Here is a 14018-nt window from a genome sequence, read left to right on the forward strand (position 1 = left end):
TTTATGTAACACAAACATGTAATAACAACTCAAAATAAATCAGGATTTGGTTTTCTTTATTGAAAATGCAACAACAATGTTTGGATTTCATGTTGTTATTCAATGACATCACTCCATACATTTGAAATATGGGATATTCATGTTTGTACACATCAGTGGAAGCTCTGGTGTTACAAGAAAAACGTTCCTATTTAATACATTAATAAAAAATACGAGACATTCGAGATTTGCTGAAACAAATATTGTTTTTTACATGTGTTCAATTCACAAATTGTAGATTATAAATCAGATTTGTTCAAACTTTTAGTACTTGAGTATTTTACTATTTTAAGTACTTGCTGTGTAAGTACTAGTATTTTGAATTATGGCTAATCTGAGTTTTTTGCTGACTCAGAGGTGAGCAGAAGGAATGGAGGTGGGACAAGCTGCCTGATGGGAAATTCTGGATCAAATAATTGATTTTGATCGATTGACTTTAAGTATTGAAAAACAATAGAATACAGCAATAAAAAAATGCAGAAAAACAGACGTATCAAATCTGTTTCAATTAATGCATTGATTTTAATATAAAGAAAAATTAACCAGGATCTTAGAAAATGATGCCATCTACTGATAATAAAACCACTTTGACATCCTTTCAGTAGACATGTATCAGATGTCATGTAAAGCACATGTAATACTCATTAATAAGCATCAGAAAATATTATCTCATTAATCCAGTAATTATCGTTACACATAAATTTAAATGAAAAAAATAGGTTATTGATTATCACCAGAAAGAGTGAGTTGATGTAGTTTGTTTAACTATACATTTCATTTTTCCTGCATTATCATGCAAATTTCCCATGCATTCCAAATAGAATTTAAATTAAACCAGATTAAGCCTTTTTTACGTCTGCATCATGGTTTGCATGGGATTATGTGAGTCTGTTTGACAAATGTGGTGAATTCAGAGATTACATTTCCTCCTGTGCACAAGCATGCTGTTTTATGCATGCAGCCTCCTTGAGTTTTCCTCCTTCTCAAAGTGTTTTTGGAGCCGTGGGACTGACCCACTAGAGTAGAGGGACGCTGCACAGTATCCACTCAGTTTTTGTTTCCTGTAAAGCAACTGTATCCCTGTTAAGATACGTACAGCAACAAGAGTTAAAACAGCCACTTCAATTAAATGTTTTGGGTTTCTGCGTTCACGTGTAGCAATAAAAATAACTTTAAGTTAAGGGACTTTAACTTTAAATACGTGCGACTAACAAGAAAATCCAGCCCTGAATGCACTTCAAATACATGCGGGTAATGCAGCATCGTGCATCTTAACTGGACATATTATCACATGACAAACATGAATTTCCATCACCTTTTTTTTTACTGGTCGAACATTATACACACAAATAACATCAGCCTAAAAATAACTAAGAACACACTTGTCTGTAAAAAGAATATTCTCTTTCCTTTCAGAAAGTGCTGCTGTGGAGAAAGATTTCTTTCCTTCTTTGTTCTAAATGTGTCTGAAGCGTTTAATTTGGGGCAAACTTTGACCCAATTCGTCAAACAGCAATCACACCAGTCATGAGGCATTTGCAGAAGACATCCCATAATGTACAGCATGTCATTAAACAACAGACTTGTTGTCAAATTTGAGAACTTAATACATTTTCACATGAAAAATATCAAATCCTGTTTTTTTTTCTTTATACATTTGAACAAAACAGGAGAGCTGTTGGCTAAATCAGGTTTGCATTTAGTGTCTATAAAACAGCAATAAGCAGATAGTTAATCCTGGATAATCGTGTTATGTATGTGTGACAGAATAAACATCAACCTGGGAGGGATTAGTTTACATATTCAAAGCTTGAACACCCAGCACTCAGAAATGTACTCCTCTTGACAGAAAAGGCCTTTAAGACAACAGAAGTGAAGCATCACATTAGAAACCGTGAAGACCTTTTTTTTTTTCTTCTTGCATTTCGCTCTAATGTGAAAACCCACGGGTCTCTTTAATTTGGGTGATTTCCCAGGATGCTTGTGGGGTTTCTCTCTTTGGAAAATTGATGGGAGCCATAACTTTGAGCGTCTCTTTTGTGCGTTTGTGTCATTACAGATGAGGTCTTGCTCTCCAAGCGCAGGGGTCAAGGGTTAAGATGAGCACTGATCACTGGATCTTTGGCAAATAAAAGCAATTTGTGACGGTAGATCAATTCTTGAATGAATCTGTGCATCTGCTCTCCTCTGAGGGTCCTCAGGAATCCGTGGGTTTGGTGTGCTGCTGCAGGTTTGCCTCCTTTTCTTTAGATGAATTATTCTGATCATAGTCATTTGCAGCATTCATGAGCTAAAAATACTGTCACCCAAATCTTTGGATCATTATTTACCCCTTCAGGCTGAAAAATGAAAGAAAGGCTTTCAAATCCCAGAGGGGGGTGGGGGCCTCACTCAAACTTGTCATTTTTCTTGAATTCATACATTATTAAAGAGCCACTATGAAGAAAATCTTGCGTTTTTAACATGTTCTTCTGGCATTTTTTCTGAAGATGGAGGACAAATATCAAGAAAATGAAGTTAAAAATTGTATTTCTGAGTTATTCTCTATACAAATCATTGTAAATCAGGACAAAAAAATTGCTGTGTGAAAAAGATTGTATTTGTGACGTAGAAAATATACTGGACAGGCAACAAGCTCCATTCTGATAAATCCATGTTTGTCTTTGTTTTTCTCATCTGAGCTGGTATTGTTGCATTGCTAATGTTAGCTTGGGAGTTAGAGTAGATTAGCCAGAAGAAAATCTCAAAGCATTCTGTGCCAACAATGTCGCTCAGAACTCAGAGGTGAATTTATAATGAACTACTGGCACTCTACAGAAACTATGTCCCAGAAAACAACCTTTTAGACTGAAAACAACACAATTAGAAAAGAAAAGACCTCTGGGAACACTTTGAAAATAGATCATACAGGACAGGACGATCCTGTCCTGTATGTTGCGAGTTCCCATTAAATCATACCAGACCATACTGGACCATACCATTTTTGGGAGCCTGTTGGTTGTAGGTTTATAGAAAAATGGAATGGAACGGTTGGGGCGGAGCTTCTGTCCTCACACCATGAAACCTGTTTATTGATGGAAGGTCATAATAACAAAAGAAAACAATAAGAAAGTATGGGGTAAGGAATCTGTCAATAAGAAAGGTTTTCAGACAAAGTTGCGCACTAAAGTAAGACTTTGTGCACAACTATGCAAAAAAATATGACTACAACATTTAGTTCTATGTGCAGCAGGTTTGAATACGACTTTTCCTTGACTATGTCCAAATTCCCACCCTAATCCCTAACTACTAAAAAACTATATAGTGCAGTGCTCTGTAGTGCCTTGGATTTTAAAAGCAATTGGGATACCATGCTGTCAAAGATGGGTAGAAAGCTGGTTCAACTTGCAGCAGGTTTATTAGTTCAGGCAAGAAATCCACATATCTAAACAGTTAAATCAGAGTCAGACAGGCAGAGGTCAATCACAAGCCTAAGAGCATCAAAGAAGAGACTAGAGATGTCAGGGTCTGGGCGAGGGTCAGGGCGGGAGGCAGACAGTTAGAGATAGAGCAGGGTCAGAATCAGAAGAGCAGGTCCAGATAGAAACGCTCAGTAGTGCATGCAGGCTGGCACAAACAATACTTCGCACAGAGTGAGGCTCTGTGTAGTGCGTAAGCGTCCTGTGGATGATTGTTAATGATGATCAGCTGAGCGGCATCTGGGGAGTGTGCTCTGGGGTTGCTGGGAAATGTAACGTGTTTAGTACTCTAGAGTACGCCGGCGACTAGAAGGTGAGCCAGAGCTCTGATTCCTGACATGTGCTCACTACTAAACGGCAAGTAGGACATCACCGAGTGGAAATCTAATCAGTACGAGCATTTTGTGATGTTAATTTGAGAATCCACTGCGTTCTGATGATGAAAATGTGGATAGTTTATTAAAAAATTACATTTGGACTTTTTTTTTGAAAAAATTCTTCAAACGGAAAGCATTGTGGTCTATATTTGTCAATCTATTGAACATGAATGCACACAGACTTCTGGGAAATTTCTAGAGCACTCAATTTTGGAATAGTAGATTTGGACAGCACTACAAAATGTGTTAACTGTTAACTAGGAATTTCGTATTCAAGACAAGCGAGAGTCATATTGAAAACAGACATGTCAAATGTAAAACTACGGTCAGTTTCCTTTTTTTTTTGCAAAGTTGTGCACAACTTTGTCAGTACAAACATGTTTCTTATTGACAGCTATCCTATCCTATAAGAAAGCAGCTGAGTCCCTCTCCACCAACCACAATCTTCTCTCAAACAACATTAAATGCTTTGTATATAAAGTAGCAAAAGTCAAACGGAGAAAAACTGCTGCTGGAAGACCTCCATTGTTGTTATTGGTAACTCCACTTTTGCTGTAGTCGCACTACTGTGATGCAAAACTACACAATCTGCCTAAATGAGCTGTGGCGGTCTCTGAGTGGAAACGCTCACAGGAAACAAGGTTCAAGTGTTTTTGGAAACAAACCTCTCAGAAATGCAAAACCAGGCACACAAGTGACCATATCTCCAAGCATTTGTCTGCTGTTTAATAAAACTTTCTAATCCCAGATTATCATGTGTCGCTTGGATGGAAAAGCAAACACAGACTGCTGCTGCCAAACCGTCTTCATACAGCAAATATTGACAATTTCCTTTCCCAAACGTTCTCCCTGTGCAGCCTCAGCGACAGCGCTCCGTGACGGATTATCAGATGGATGAGCCATAAACTCTTCCCAGGTTGTATTGTTCCCCAGGCTTCCACCACCTCCTCCGAAGTGCTCAGACGCCTAATTCTTCTTCCAAGCTTGTGAGGTTTGGGGGAAGAGAGGGGGAGAGACCCAGTGCCCCCCCAGACCAATCAGTCTCTCAGCAAGCACAGAAGAGCTCCTGCTGCTTCTACAACTGGAAACTTGGCTCGACGGCGAGGAGGGCACGCCGCTGAAGGGGAGCCGAAAACCTCCGTTTCTGACGAGGAAATTCATGCGGGCGTCCTTGTCAACACAAGCGGATGGAGACCAGGCCTCTGCAAAAGTCGGATTCAATTCAAAATGTCACCATGCTGCACCCTGGAAACAGCTGGAGCTCCGCTGAGGAGCAGCAGTTCGTCCTCTGCTTCAGCTGCAGGGGGTTGGAGGAGCAACCCTAACCCGAAATATTCAGACAAACCATGACTAGAAACAAACACACTGTATTAGTCTGAAAATAGTACGAATATGTCAAAAGTTGAAGCGGGAAATCGTTATTTTTGTTTTAAAAAACAAAACCTTTGACTCATAAAACAAGTTTGATCCTGCTGTTGCATCACGTTCATTAGCAGCATTAAGTTTGGCAACTAAAAAAAGTTTCTCATACACTTTAAAAGAAACATGGCCTCATTCCCTCTTCATTTTGGATTCCGTTTGCTTCTCCTCAGCGTGAGTCCTCGTCCTCCAATCGGTCCAATCTTTCCACAGGATCAGACATCTGCAGCACGGGAAGGTGAACTCACACTCATTCAAGTTGGTCATTTGAAGAGAATGGGTCTTTCAAAATAAAATGATCAGCCTAGACACCACTGTGGGTCTCAGAAGCATCTAGAGTCATCCCTGCAGAAGATTTTGCATCGATGGATTCACTCTTTTGCTCAAAATCTGGTGCATAAATTGAAGCTTTTATTCGTTTTAAGTGGAGCTGTGAAATTATGTTTCATTTAATAAAAGTGTTGCACCTTTAGTTGATTTCACCATCAACATTTTTAGCTTTGCTTCCTCTGTTTCCCAAAGATACAGACCCTTTCCAAAAATAGAAACATCACAGAAAAGTGTATTTTTTTTCATAATTCCATCAAAAAAAACACTTATAGAAAATAGATTCAGGGCACACTATTTTTTTTTTCATAAGGTGGGGTTCCAGCTCATAAAACCTACAAAAACAGGATTTTAAAAATGTGAATACTGTTGCCTCCTTAGCTATGAACTTTAATGGCTTAACCAAACTCTGGAGGGGATCAATGATGGTCTTCTGGATAGAAGTCTGAAGTCTTCCCCCTATTGAACCAATGGAGATAAATAAACCAAACTGAAGCACTTTAATGACATGTAGAGATGCTTTGAGTTTAGTACATGATTAGTTGGTGAAACTCAATTTAAAAAAGTGATGCAAATTTTTCCACATTATTTAATTTTTTTAAAAATCCAGTTTTTGTGTTTTTTATGAACTGAAATCCCAATTTATGTAACATTTTAGAAATAAATACTTGAAATTAATCAATAAGCCATTTAACACTTAAACACAAAATCTTTAACATACTGTAATTTTTTATTCAGAATCTACTGGAATGACGTTGATCTTGTTAACAATTAAAAAAAATACAGTAAAAAAAGAACATAAACACTGGAGCTCCAGTTTTAAAGGGTTAAATGGGCCCTGAATCTATATTCTATGAAAGCTTAATTATTTTAAATGGACCAACACTTTTCCATGTCATAGTAATATTTTGGAAAGGCTCAGTATTTGGCTTTTTATTCTGGACTCCAGAGCACTTTAGTGGTCATTGTTAGTTCTCAAGGATTTTTAATAAACCTGATCTGAACTCCTCCACATCCTAAACTGTTGCACATTTGTAAAACCTTCAAAAAGATTTCCACACATCTTCTTGGAGTCTCTGCCAATCAGACACCTGCTTTCTGTTTTCACGTGTAACGCCGCCAAGACTGCCCCCAAAGCAAATACTGGATTTACCTATACCTCTGAAAAACACATCTATGATGCTCTCATGCCTGAAGCCAGAGACTGGTTAACAGCCCCAAGACAGGAAAAGACAAAAAAGCAAGAGGAACCGGCTGCCATGGAGTTCTCCAGGGTTTAAAGAGACAACTCTCAATGCACGATATCGTTCCAGACAGCCTTGAGATGTTGCCAGGCACCCAGCAGAGGCTCTTGAAGATCACAGCTCCCAGCCAAGAACCCGTCTACTCCATTTGCTTCCACAAAAACAGCCAATGACCACGTTTGCACCTTGGTTTGTTCGTCCCATCGGCCGCTCCACTTTCAACCCCTCATTTCACTGCAGTTCAGTCAGCACAGCCGCTTCCCCCGTTAAAGGCGCGGGGCCAACTCTTTCCCCGAAACGCCATCATCTGCGCAGGAAAAAACCAACAGCACATGGTCTCATGGCGGCTTTCTGAGAGTCTCTACAAAAAAAAAAAACAACAACAACAAAAAACCTGCATGTGTCTAATTGTTCAGCTCAACAGAAACCAGGCCGTGTTTATGTGAACTCGGAGGCCCGTTCCCATCCGGAGAAATGCCCCCCGATCTGGAAGACAGAAGAAAAGGCCACCCACAGGGCAAGTAGCTGTCATCGCTGATTCACTAGAGACTCACTTTAGTGAATTCTTAGGCAACCGCTCTGACAGAAAAACACCTTCTATTGAGGATGTGTACAAAGGAGACCTCTTACATTCTTTAGCGGGGAGATTACTGGGAGGGCTGGTGCAATTATGTGTCCTCCTGCTGAATGGAGTGAAGCGCAGAGTTGTGGCTAATCTGCAACTCAAACAATAGTAAATCTAAGCTAATCAACAGTGAATTACAATGCTGGGCACAAGCAAAAACATTAGCCGGATGGGTGTGTGAATGTGTGGAGGAATCACACTATATGCTTTTGGAGCGGCAGCGAAACACGCCCCCAGGGGGAAAACTGCTTAGTACAAAGAAACACCCAACACTTACAGGAGGAGTAAACAAGCTGCTATGCAATGTGTGAACCGAGCCCCCACCGTCCCTCACTGTGTTTACAGCACACATGTTGCAGTTCTTCAAAAAAACACCGGGGGCATGTACTATTTCCTACTGATTATAATGTTAAAAAAGTTAACAAGTTTGGTTTCAATTCATGAGAATTAGTCCAACCAGCGTTAATGACAGGTGGATGGACCAATGAGAGGACACAACGTAAGATTCTTTATTGTCGGTCCCGCCCAATGACTGTATGTGAGAACTGGAGTGAGAGACTGTGATGTCACCCCTAGAAAATGACTTACTTCCAGCGCCAACCAAATAAAGTGAAAACATTTTCATAATCCAGACACTACCAAGTTGGAACCAGAAATGGTCAGTAAGATAAAAAAAATCTTACTTTTTACTTTTCTTTTATTTATTTTTATTTTTTTGTTATTTTTTCCCTCTTTGTCCTCAGAAATCTTAGACTGCTGTGTTTTGTTACTTTAGTTTGGGGTTGGACCTTGGTAGTCTTAGTTTTCAGGCTTTGTTTATTTGTTTTCTTTAGGTAGTTTTGGTTGGGCAGCCCCTTAGCAGTGAGCTAAAGAAAGGTAAAGGAAAAAAAAAATCGTCAGTAAGCAGTGGTTGGTCCCAGTCGGTCCGAGTCATAGACAGTACATAGAAAGAACTGGACTGATCATCCCCTCCTCCCCGGAAGTCAAGAAGCCCAGAAAGCCAAAATCCCATAGACTTTGATTGAAACATAAGCAGTCATTACTCAGTTATTCTGTTTGTCAGAATAACCATTCTTACTCTGGTGTCTCTGTTTAACATGTTCTTGCTAAACCTAATTTTTTTTTCATGATATATTTTCTTTATCACAAGTTATTCAAGGTATAAACCAGCCAATCAGATGCCTCAATAAGAACGTGTGATGCTCACCTCAAACATTCAAAGTGTTTGATTGACAGATTCTACTAATGTCGTCTGATTCCCAAAATGGAAAAATCAGGTGATATCCGTAGCGCAGGAAAATGGCGACTGACTTGACTTCCTTTTGTTGAAACCGGAGGTAACAGTCTTGTTTTGTCCATCTCTATGTCCATGTCAATGGTCTAAGTAAACATTTCTATGGCAACCACTCTCACCAATCAGGGGTGAGCTTGTTGGAAGTCCAAACCTCTAACACTTGAAAGCTGGCTACACAAAATCTGTTTAAATGTTTCAAAGGTTTCACATGAAACCACACACTTTTATGCAGTCATCTGATTGGTCACTTTATACTTTGAATAGCTTGCAACAAAAAAAATATTATAAATTTACGATTATCAAAAACATGTTTTAAAAAGGTATCTTGGTATCTTCTTGGAGACAGCAGGTACTTCCTGTTTGGATTGCAAGGGGGGAGGAGTCCCTCAGTCCAGCTCTCTTATACAGTCAATGCTTGGGATCTAAATTTTTTTTTTTAGATTTAGTAAACAAAACTCATTCTTTTCAGGTTGATTGATTGACAAGGTCTACAGCCAATCAGGACGCAGAATATGGTGCACCATTAAAAAAAGCATGAAAAACTGAACAAAAAGAAACGATAAACCACAATATATCAAGGTACAAGTTGAAAGGAAAATGCACAGTTTAAGAGTAATAAAAAGACAATGTTTAAAACAAAATTTCTTTTTAGAACACAGAATCTTTTCCAAAAGAGAATTGGATGCTTTTCCATAAATATTGATTTAGCAAAAATCTGAAGTAAGAACCTTTTCCTGATGGATCCTTTGCCGCACAGGTGACCACAGCTGAACCATCGGAGACTTTCATCAGCATGGAAACTGATTATTTTTTTAAAGCAGGATATTTATAGATGCAAGCTGTGGATATAAGATAACTCAAACAACTTATGAGTGGTTTCAACTCAACAATTAACCAATGCAAAATCACTTAAAGCTGCTGTTTATGAAAGTGCATTTTAATGAGAAATCCTTTTCCAAACATATATTTTAACAAAGTTTAAGTAGGTCTTTTTATTTAATGGGTACTTTACCTTTAAACTGCAAATAGTTTCTATTTTACTGCTTTAAAAACCAAACAGCTTCACGTCAACCACAGAACTGTTCCAGTGCTTGTTAAATTACTTAAATGTCATTCGTAAAAACGAGAAATATTGGAGCTCTCCAGGCGTACAGTTTTGATCCGATACCAGCTCAGATGAGAAAAACAAAGACGTTCATGGATCTATTTGTCTACAAGTAGATGCTTCAAAATGGAGGATGCTGGTAGCTGTAGTTCCAACATTTTTTCCAGCATAATTTTTTATCTATTTTAAATTAACATTCAGAAATACAATTTTAATCCAAATGTTTTTATATGTTCTCAATAGTGAGAAAATGCGACAATAATATGTTAAAATTACACAATTGTTGAAGATTTTGTCCATAAAAATAGTAAAAAGTCAGAAAATATGATATCTAAGACATCTTCTACTTTGTTTATATAAAAAAGCAAGTGACCATGACAAGTTACCGAGGCAGTAATCAACAGAGCAAAGTCTTAAGGGCATTTTTTAAATAATACATGTGGAAGAATTAAGATTATGGGCCTAAAAAAGCAGAAATTGTTGAACTCCTGCAAGCAAAGGAACTTCAGAGTGGAAAGCAGGATCAGGTGGAGGGCACACATGAACTAACACACGCTGTTTAGACTGAAAATATCCAAGTGTTATCCTCTCTGACGGCGTGTTGCTGCATGTATGGAGAGAGGATGTGAAATTCCATCTGAGGTGAGTCCAAAAGTCTGAGGGCTTACTGCAGAGGAAAGGCTTAGAGGAACAACTCAACACTTGATTCCACAGCAGGACTTTTCTGTGCAGCTTTAAGCGAAGAGTGAAAACAGCCTTCAGTGCTGTCATTGTTTCATTTCAGTTTATGTAACTGGAGTGAGGCCCTTAAACCTCATTTCTTACACTGATGTAGTCCTATAGAATCACAAGCCGCTGAATGTTTTTCTCTGCCTAACTTTGGCACACTGAGCCAAACAGGCACTGGCCTGCATGTGCCGATATTTCCCCACTCTTTCCACCTTCCTTTCCGTGGATACAGAAGCCATATTTGTAAGCGGCCATGAAAAGAGACAGATGTCTTTAAACTGACTCATAAATCTGTTAAATGAGGTGAGGTCTGCTCAAGACGTTCTTTTTTTTGCTTTGAAAATGACTAAACTTTGAACAGAATCTGTAAATAATGATGGAGGGAAGCGGTGATCATGTGACCACTTGGTTTCTGCAGAGTCTAGTTAAAGTCTGTTACTTATGGTCATTGTCATCTTGGTTGGAACTAAACTGGTTTTACCAAAAATAGTCATTAAAGTCGGTGTTGTATGGTCTGTGGACATGTGTGGCCACGCCCCCCTATTACCTGCTCTCACTGGATGGGTGGCCAGCATGATTAACTCATGAAAAACACCACTTATTTTTTCCAAATGGGGTCTTTTCTGTTGGTTTTATTTCCATAACAACCATTTTTGCTAAAGACTAACAAGTCAATGTCCTTTTTTAAAAAGAATCAACAATAGAAACCTTTTAGATTTCCATGGCAACTGAGGTTTTTGTGTTACATTCCTAAAATATTCAAATCGTCTCTTATTTTGTTGTGTTCGACTCGAGCTAAGGATTAATGTATTACATTTTAATAATATTACAGAAAAAATGTGAGAGTAACAGGAGAACTCCACTTTAGCAAGTTCGCCATTAAACCATTAAAGTTTTGGAAAAGTAAAACCAACATTTTTCTCCAAGTAGATTCCCAATGACGCTCAAAAAGTGAGGAGGTGATTGATCGAAATCTTACACTGTAGCTGCTACTAAAAGTTTTTGTTTATTTTTTTCAAGATCGTCTTCCTGAGGTGGTTGTAGATTTAACCTGGCGGCGCCTGTGTGAAATTTCATGAATTCTCTTTCCCACATTGAGGGAATATGTGTAAAACTGCTGCCAAACCATAAGTTGTGTGGCCATCCCATAATACTTCATAATATTATGAATATTAATAATAAACTTTTTTTTAGCTTTGTTAGAGATTTTGGCCCTATTCCATTCATTTCAGCAGTTTTGCTTGCTGTAATGCTTGATTGTTTATTTATTTGTTTATTTATTTACTTAAATTCATTTTAAGTGAGTTTTTGAGTATGTAGTTGAGTCATAATTTTGGTAATTCTAATTCTGCTTTGAGAACCAGAGTAACCCTTTTGCTATTCTTGGTATATTTACATTAAAAGTGGGGTCATCTGGACCCCACAAGAAACGCGCTCAGCTTTTTTATTTTTAAAGGATTTTTTATCTTCACTGGTGTCTATGGAAGACATAAAATCCTGTCCACCTTTGTCATGGAAGGGATCACAGATCAATGTAAGGGAGGGGTCGTCTGGACCCTAAAGAGAGCACAAAGGTTTAAAGGAAGTATTACGAAAAAATCTGGTCCTTGTAGTCCAGGACTGCTGCGGGACAATAAAAAACAAAGCCGATCACTAAGAATTAACATCTGTCAAATAGAAAAAAAACAAACAAAAAAACCCCCAAAACATCTTTGCTTGTGTTTAGAATATATATTTTAATTATAAATTACACAATTATTTGCCTCAGTATAACAATCAAGACCAAGAAAATCAGAATGTGGAGGAAAAACACTTTTTAAACCCGTTTAGAACTACGTGTTTGTTGTTAAGTTTGACATTTTATGTAGGTGTGATGCTGTGTTCACACTAAATGCGATTTGTGCGACAGAGACGCCCCACAACTGGAGCAGTGCAGCCAGGGTTCAAATATCTACATTTTGGCAGGTTGCCGAATCGCATCTGCCAATCAGGAGCTCAGCTTTGGGCACACGACGTTTTCAGTGAGTAGTGAATTCAACGTGCGGCAAAAGAGGGGTGGGCCACGCTAATTTGTTGCGTGAATCGTGTTCGTTGTGAATGCATTATTAAAGAGAAGTGCTTGAGATAATTCAAAACCCCCTAATTCAAATAACTAACTTTTCCACTGAGCTTCAACCTGGAAGCAAAGTGTTCCTTATAACACTGAAAAAGAGCTCAGGATTCAAACAAAAAGTGACATCAAGGACAAGTAATGATCAGCTGACTTCTTAGAAATTACTTTTACGATGTTTTGATCTTCTTTTCTTTACAATTTAGTTTTTTTTAAGGCTATCAATGTAAAGACGTTAACGCGCGTAGAAAAAATGAACGTGTTGGTATTCATTAACGCTAACTAACGCTGTAGTTAGCGTTGGAGCAGTGGTTAGCATTGTGGTTAATCATAACACGAAAGTGTGCTTAATCCGATTATTTCTTTTAATCAATTGACAGCACTTGTTTTTTCCACCCTTTTAGAAAAAACTTGAACATTAAACATTAAGTTTTTTTTACTCGCACAAACTTCATCATGTGCACTTCCCTTAGTTTTTGCTAAAACTAGAAAACGTTCCAACATTCCTGGTCCTGGGCTTGAAAAACAGCAAAGTGTTGCTCGGTGATGTTGGACTGGACCGACCGGGGTTGACTATTTTTAGCATTTGTTGTCCTGTTGCTGCCCCCCCAGCTTTATTGCTCCTCCTGTTGTCATGGAAGGGCTGCATTGAAACAGACAAAGCTGTGTTTTTAATCAAAAGTCTGCTGTCGGTACAAATGTGGCCTTAAAAGTGTGAAGGTTAAGTCAGCTTGTGATTTGTATGAGAGTGGAATAAAAAACTCCTCTGGCTGTTTCACTAAGAATAAATCATGGATTGTCTCAATACTCGCAATGCAACACAAATACGTTTTTAAAATAAAAACGCAGCTTAAAATAGTTTATTTTGAAACTTTATTTTTTCCAAAAAAGAATCGAGAAACAAAGAATAATGGATTTTTTTTCAAATGTAAGTAATATTTCTTCTGTGTTTATTAGAGCGGTTAAAGGGAAAACAGACCAGCTGACTGGTCGCTGACACCAACTGCTTAAAGACGGTAATTTGCCGTGTTCCCCTGGAGCCTTTCCTCCAGCGTCAGTCTGCTGCTGATGGAACCAGCCCCTTCTTGGCACCCTGGTGGTGGTGACTCTCCAGCTTCCCTGTGAGGAAGGAGAAGAAAAGGAAGGGAGGGAGAAAGAGAGGAGGAAGGGATGAATCAAAACACCATCAAAGGGACAGAATGACCTTTCCGAGAGCTCAAGGCGTGCTGATTACAGGCGGCCTCGGGTTGATGCACAGAGACAGCGAGATGATGAAGAAAAAAAAAACCCA

The 14018-nt window shown here is 38.6% G+C and overlaps 1 protein-coding gene across 2 annotated transcripts in view; it reads right to left on the minus strand.

Moving 5' to 3' along the window:
* Positions 1-11616: 11616 nt before the first annotated feature.
* trip4 (thyroid hormone receptor interactor 4) overlaps positions 11617-14018 on the minus strand; it is a 113286-nt gene continuing 110884 nt past the window's right edge. For both annotated transcript variants that reach the window (XR_004949720.1, XM_024296269.2), the window contains one exon: positions 11617-13846. Coding sequence is in view for 1 of the 2 variants with exons in the window: in XM_024296269.2 (XP_024152037.1) it covers positions 13782-13846 (65 nt within the window). In the remaining variant the exon portion in view is untranslated. The remainder of the gene's footprint in view (positions 13847-14018) is intronic.

Source organism: Oryzias melastigma, linkage group LG3 (genome assembly GCF_002922805.2).
Source record: "Oryzias melastigma strain HK-1 linkage group LG3, ASM292280v2, whole genome shotgun sequence".
Lineage (NCBI taxonomy): Eukaryota > Metazoa > Chordata > Actinopteri > Beloniformes > Adrianichthyidae > Oryzias > Oryzias melastigma.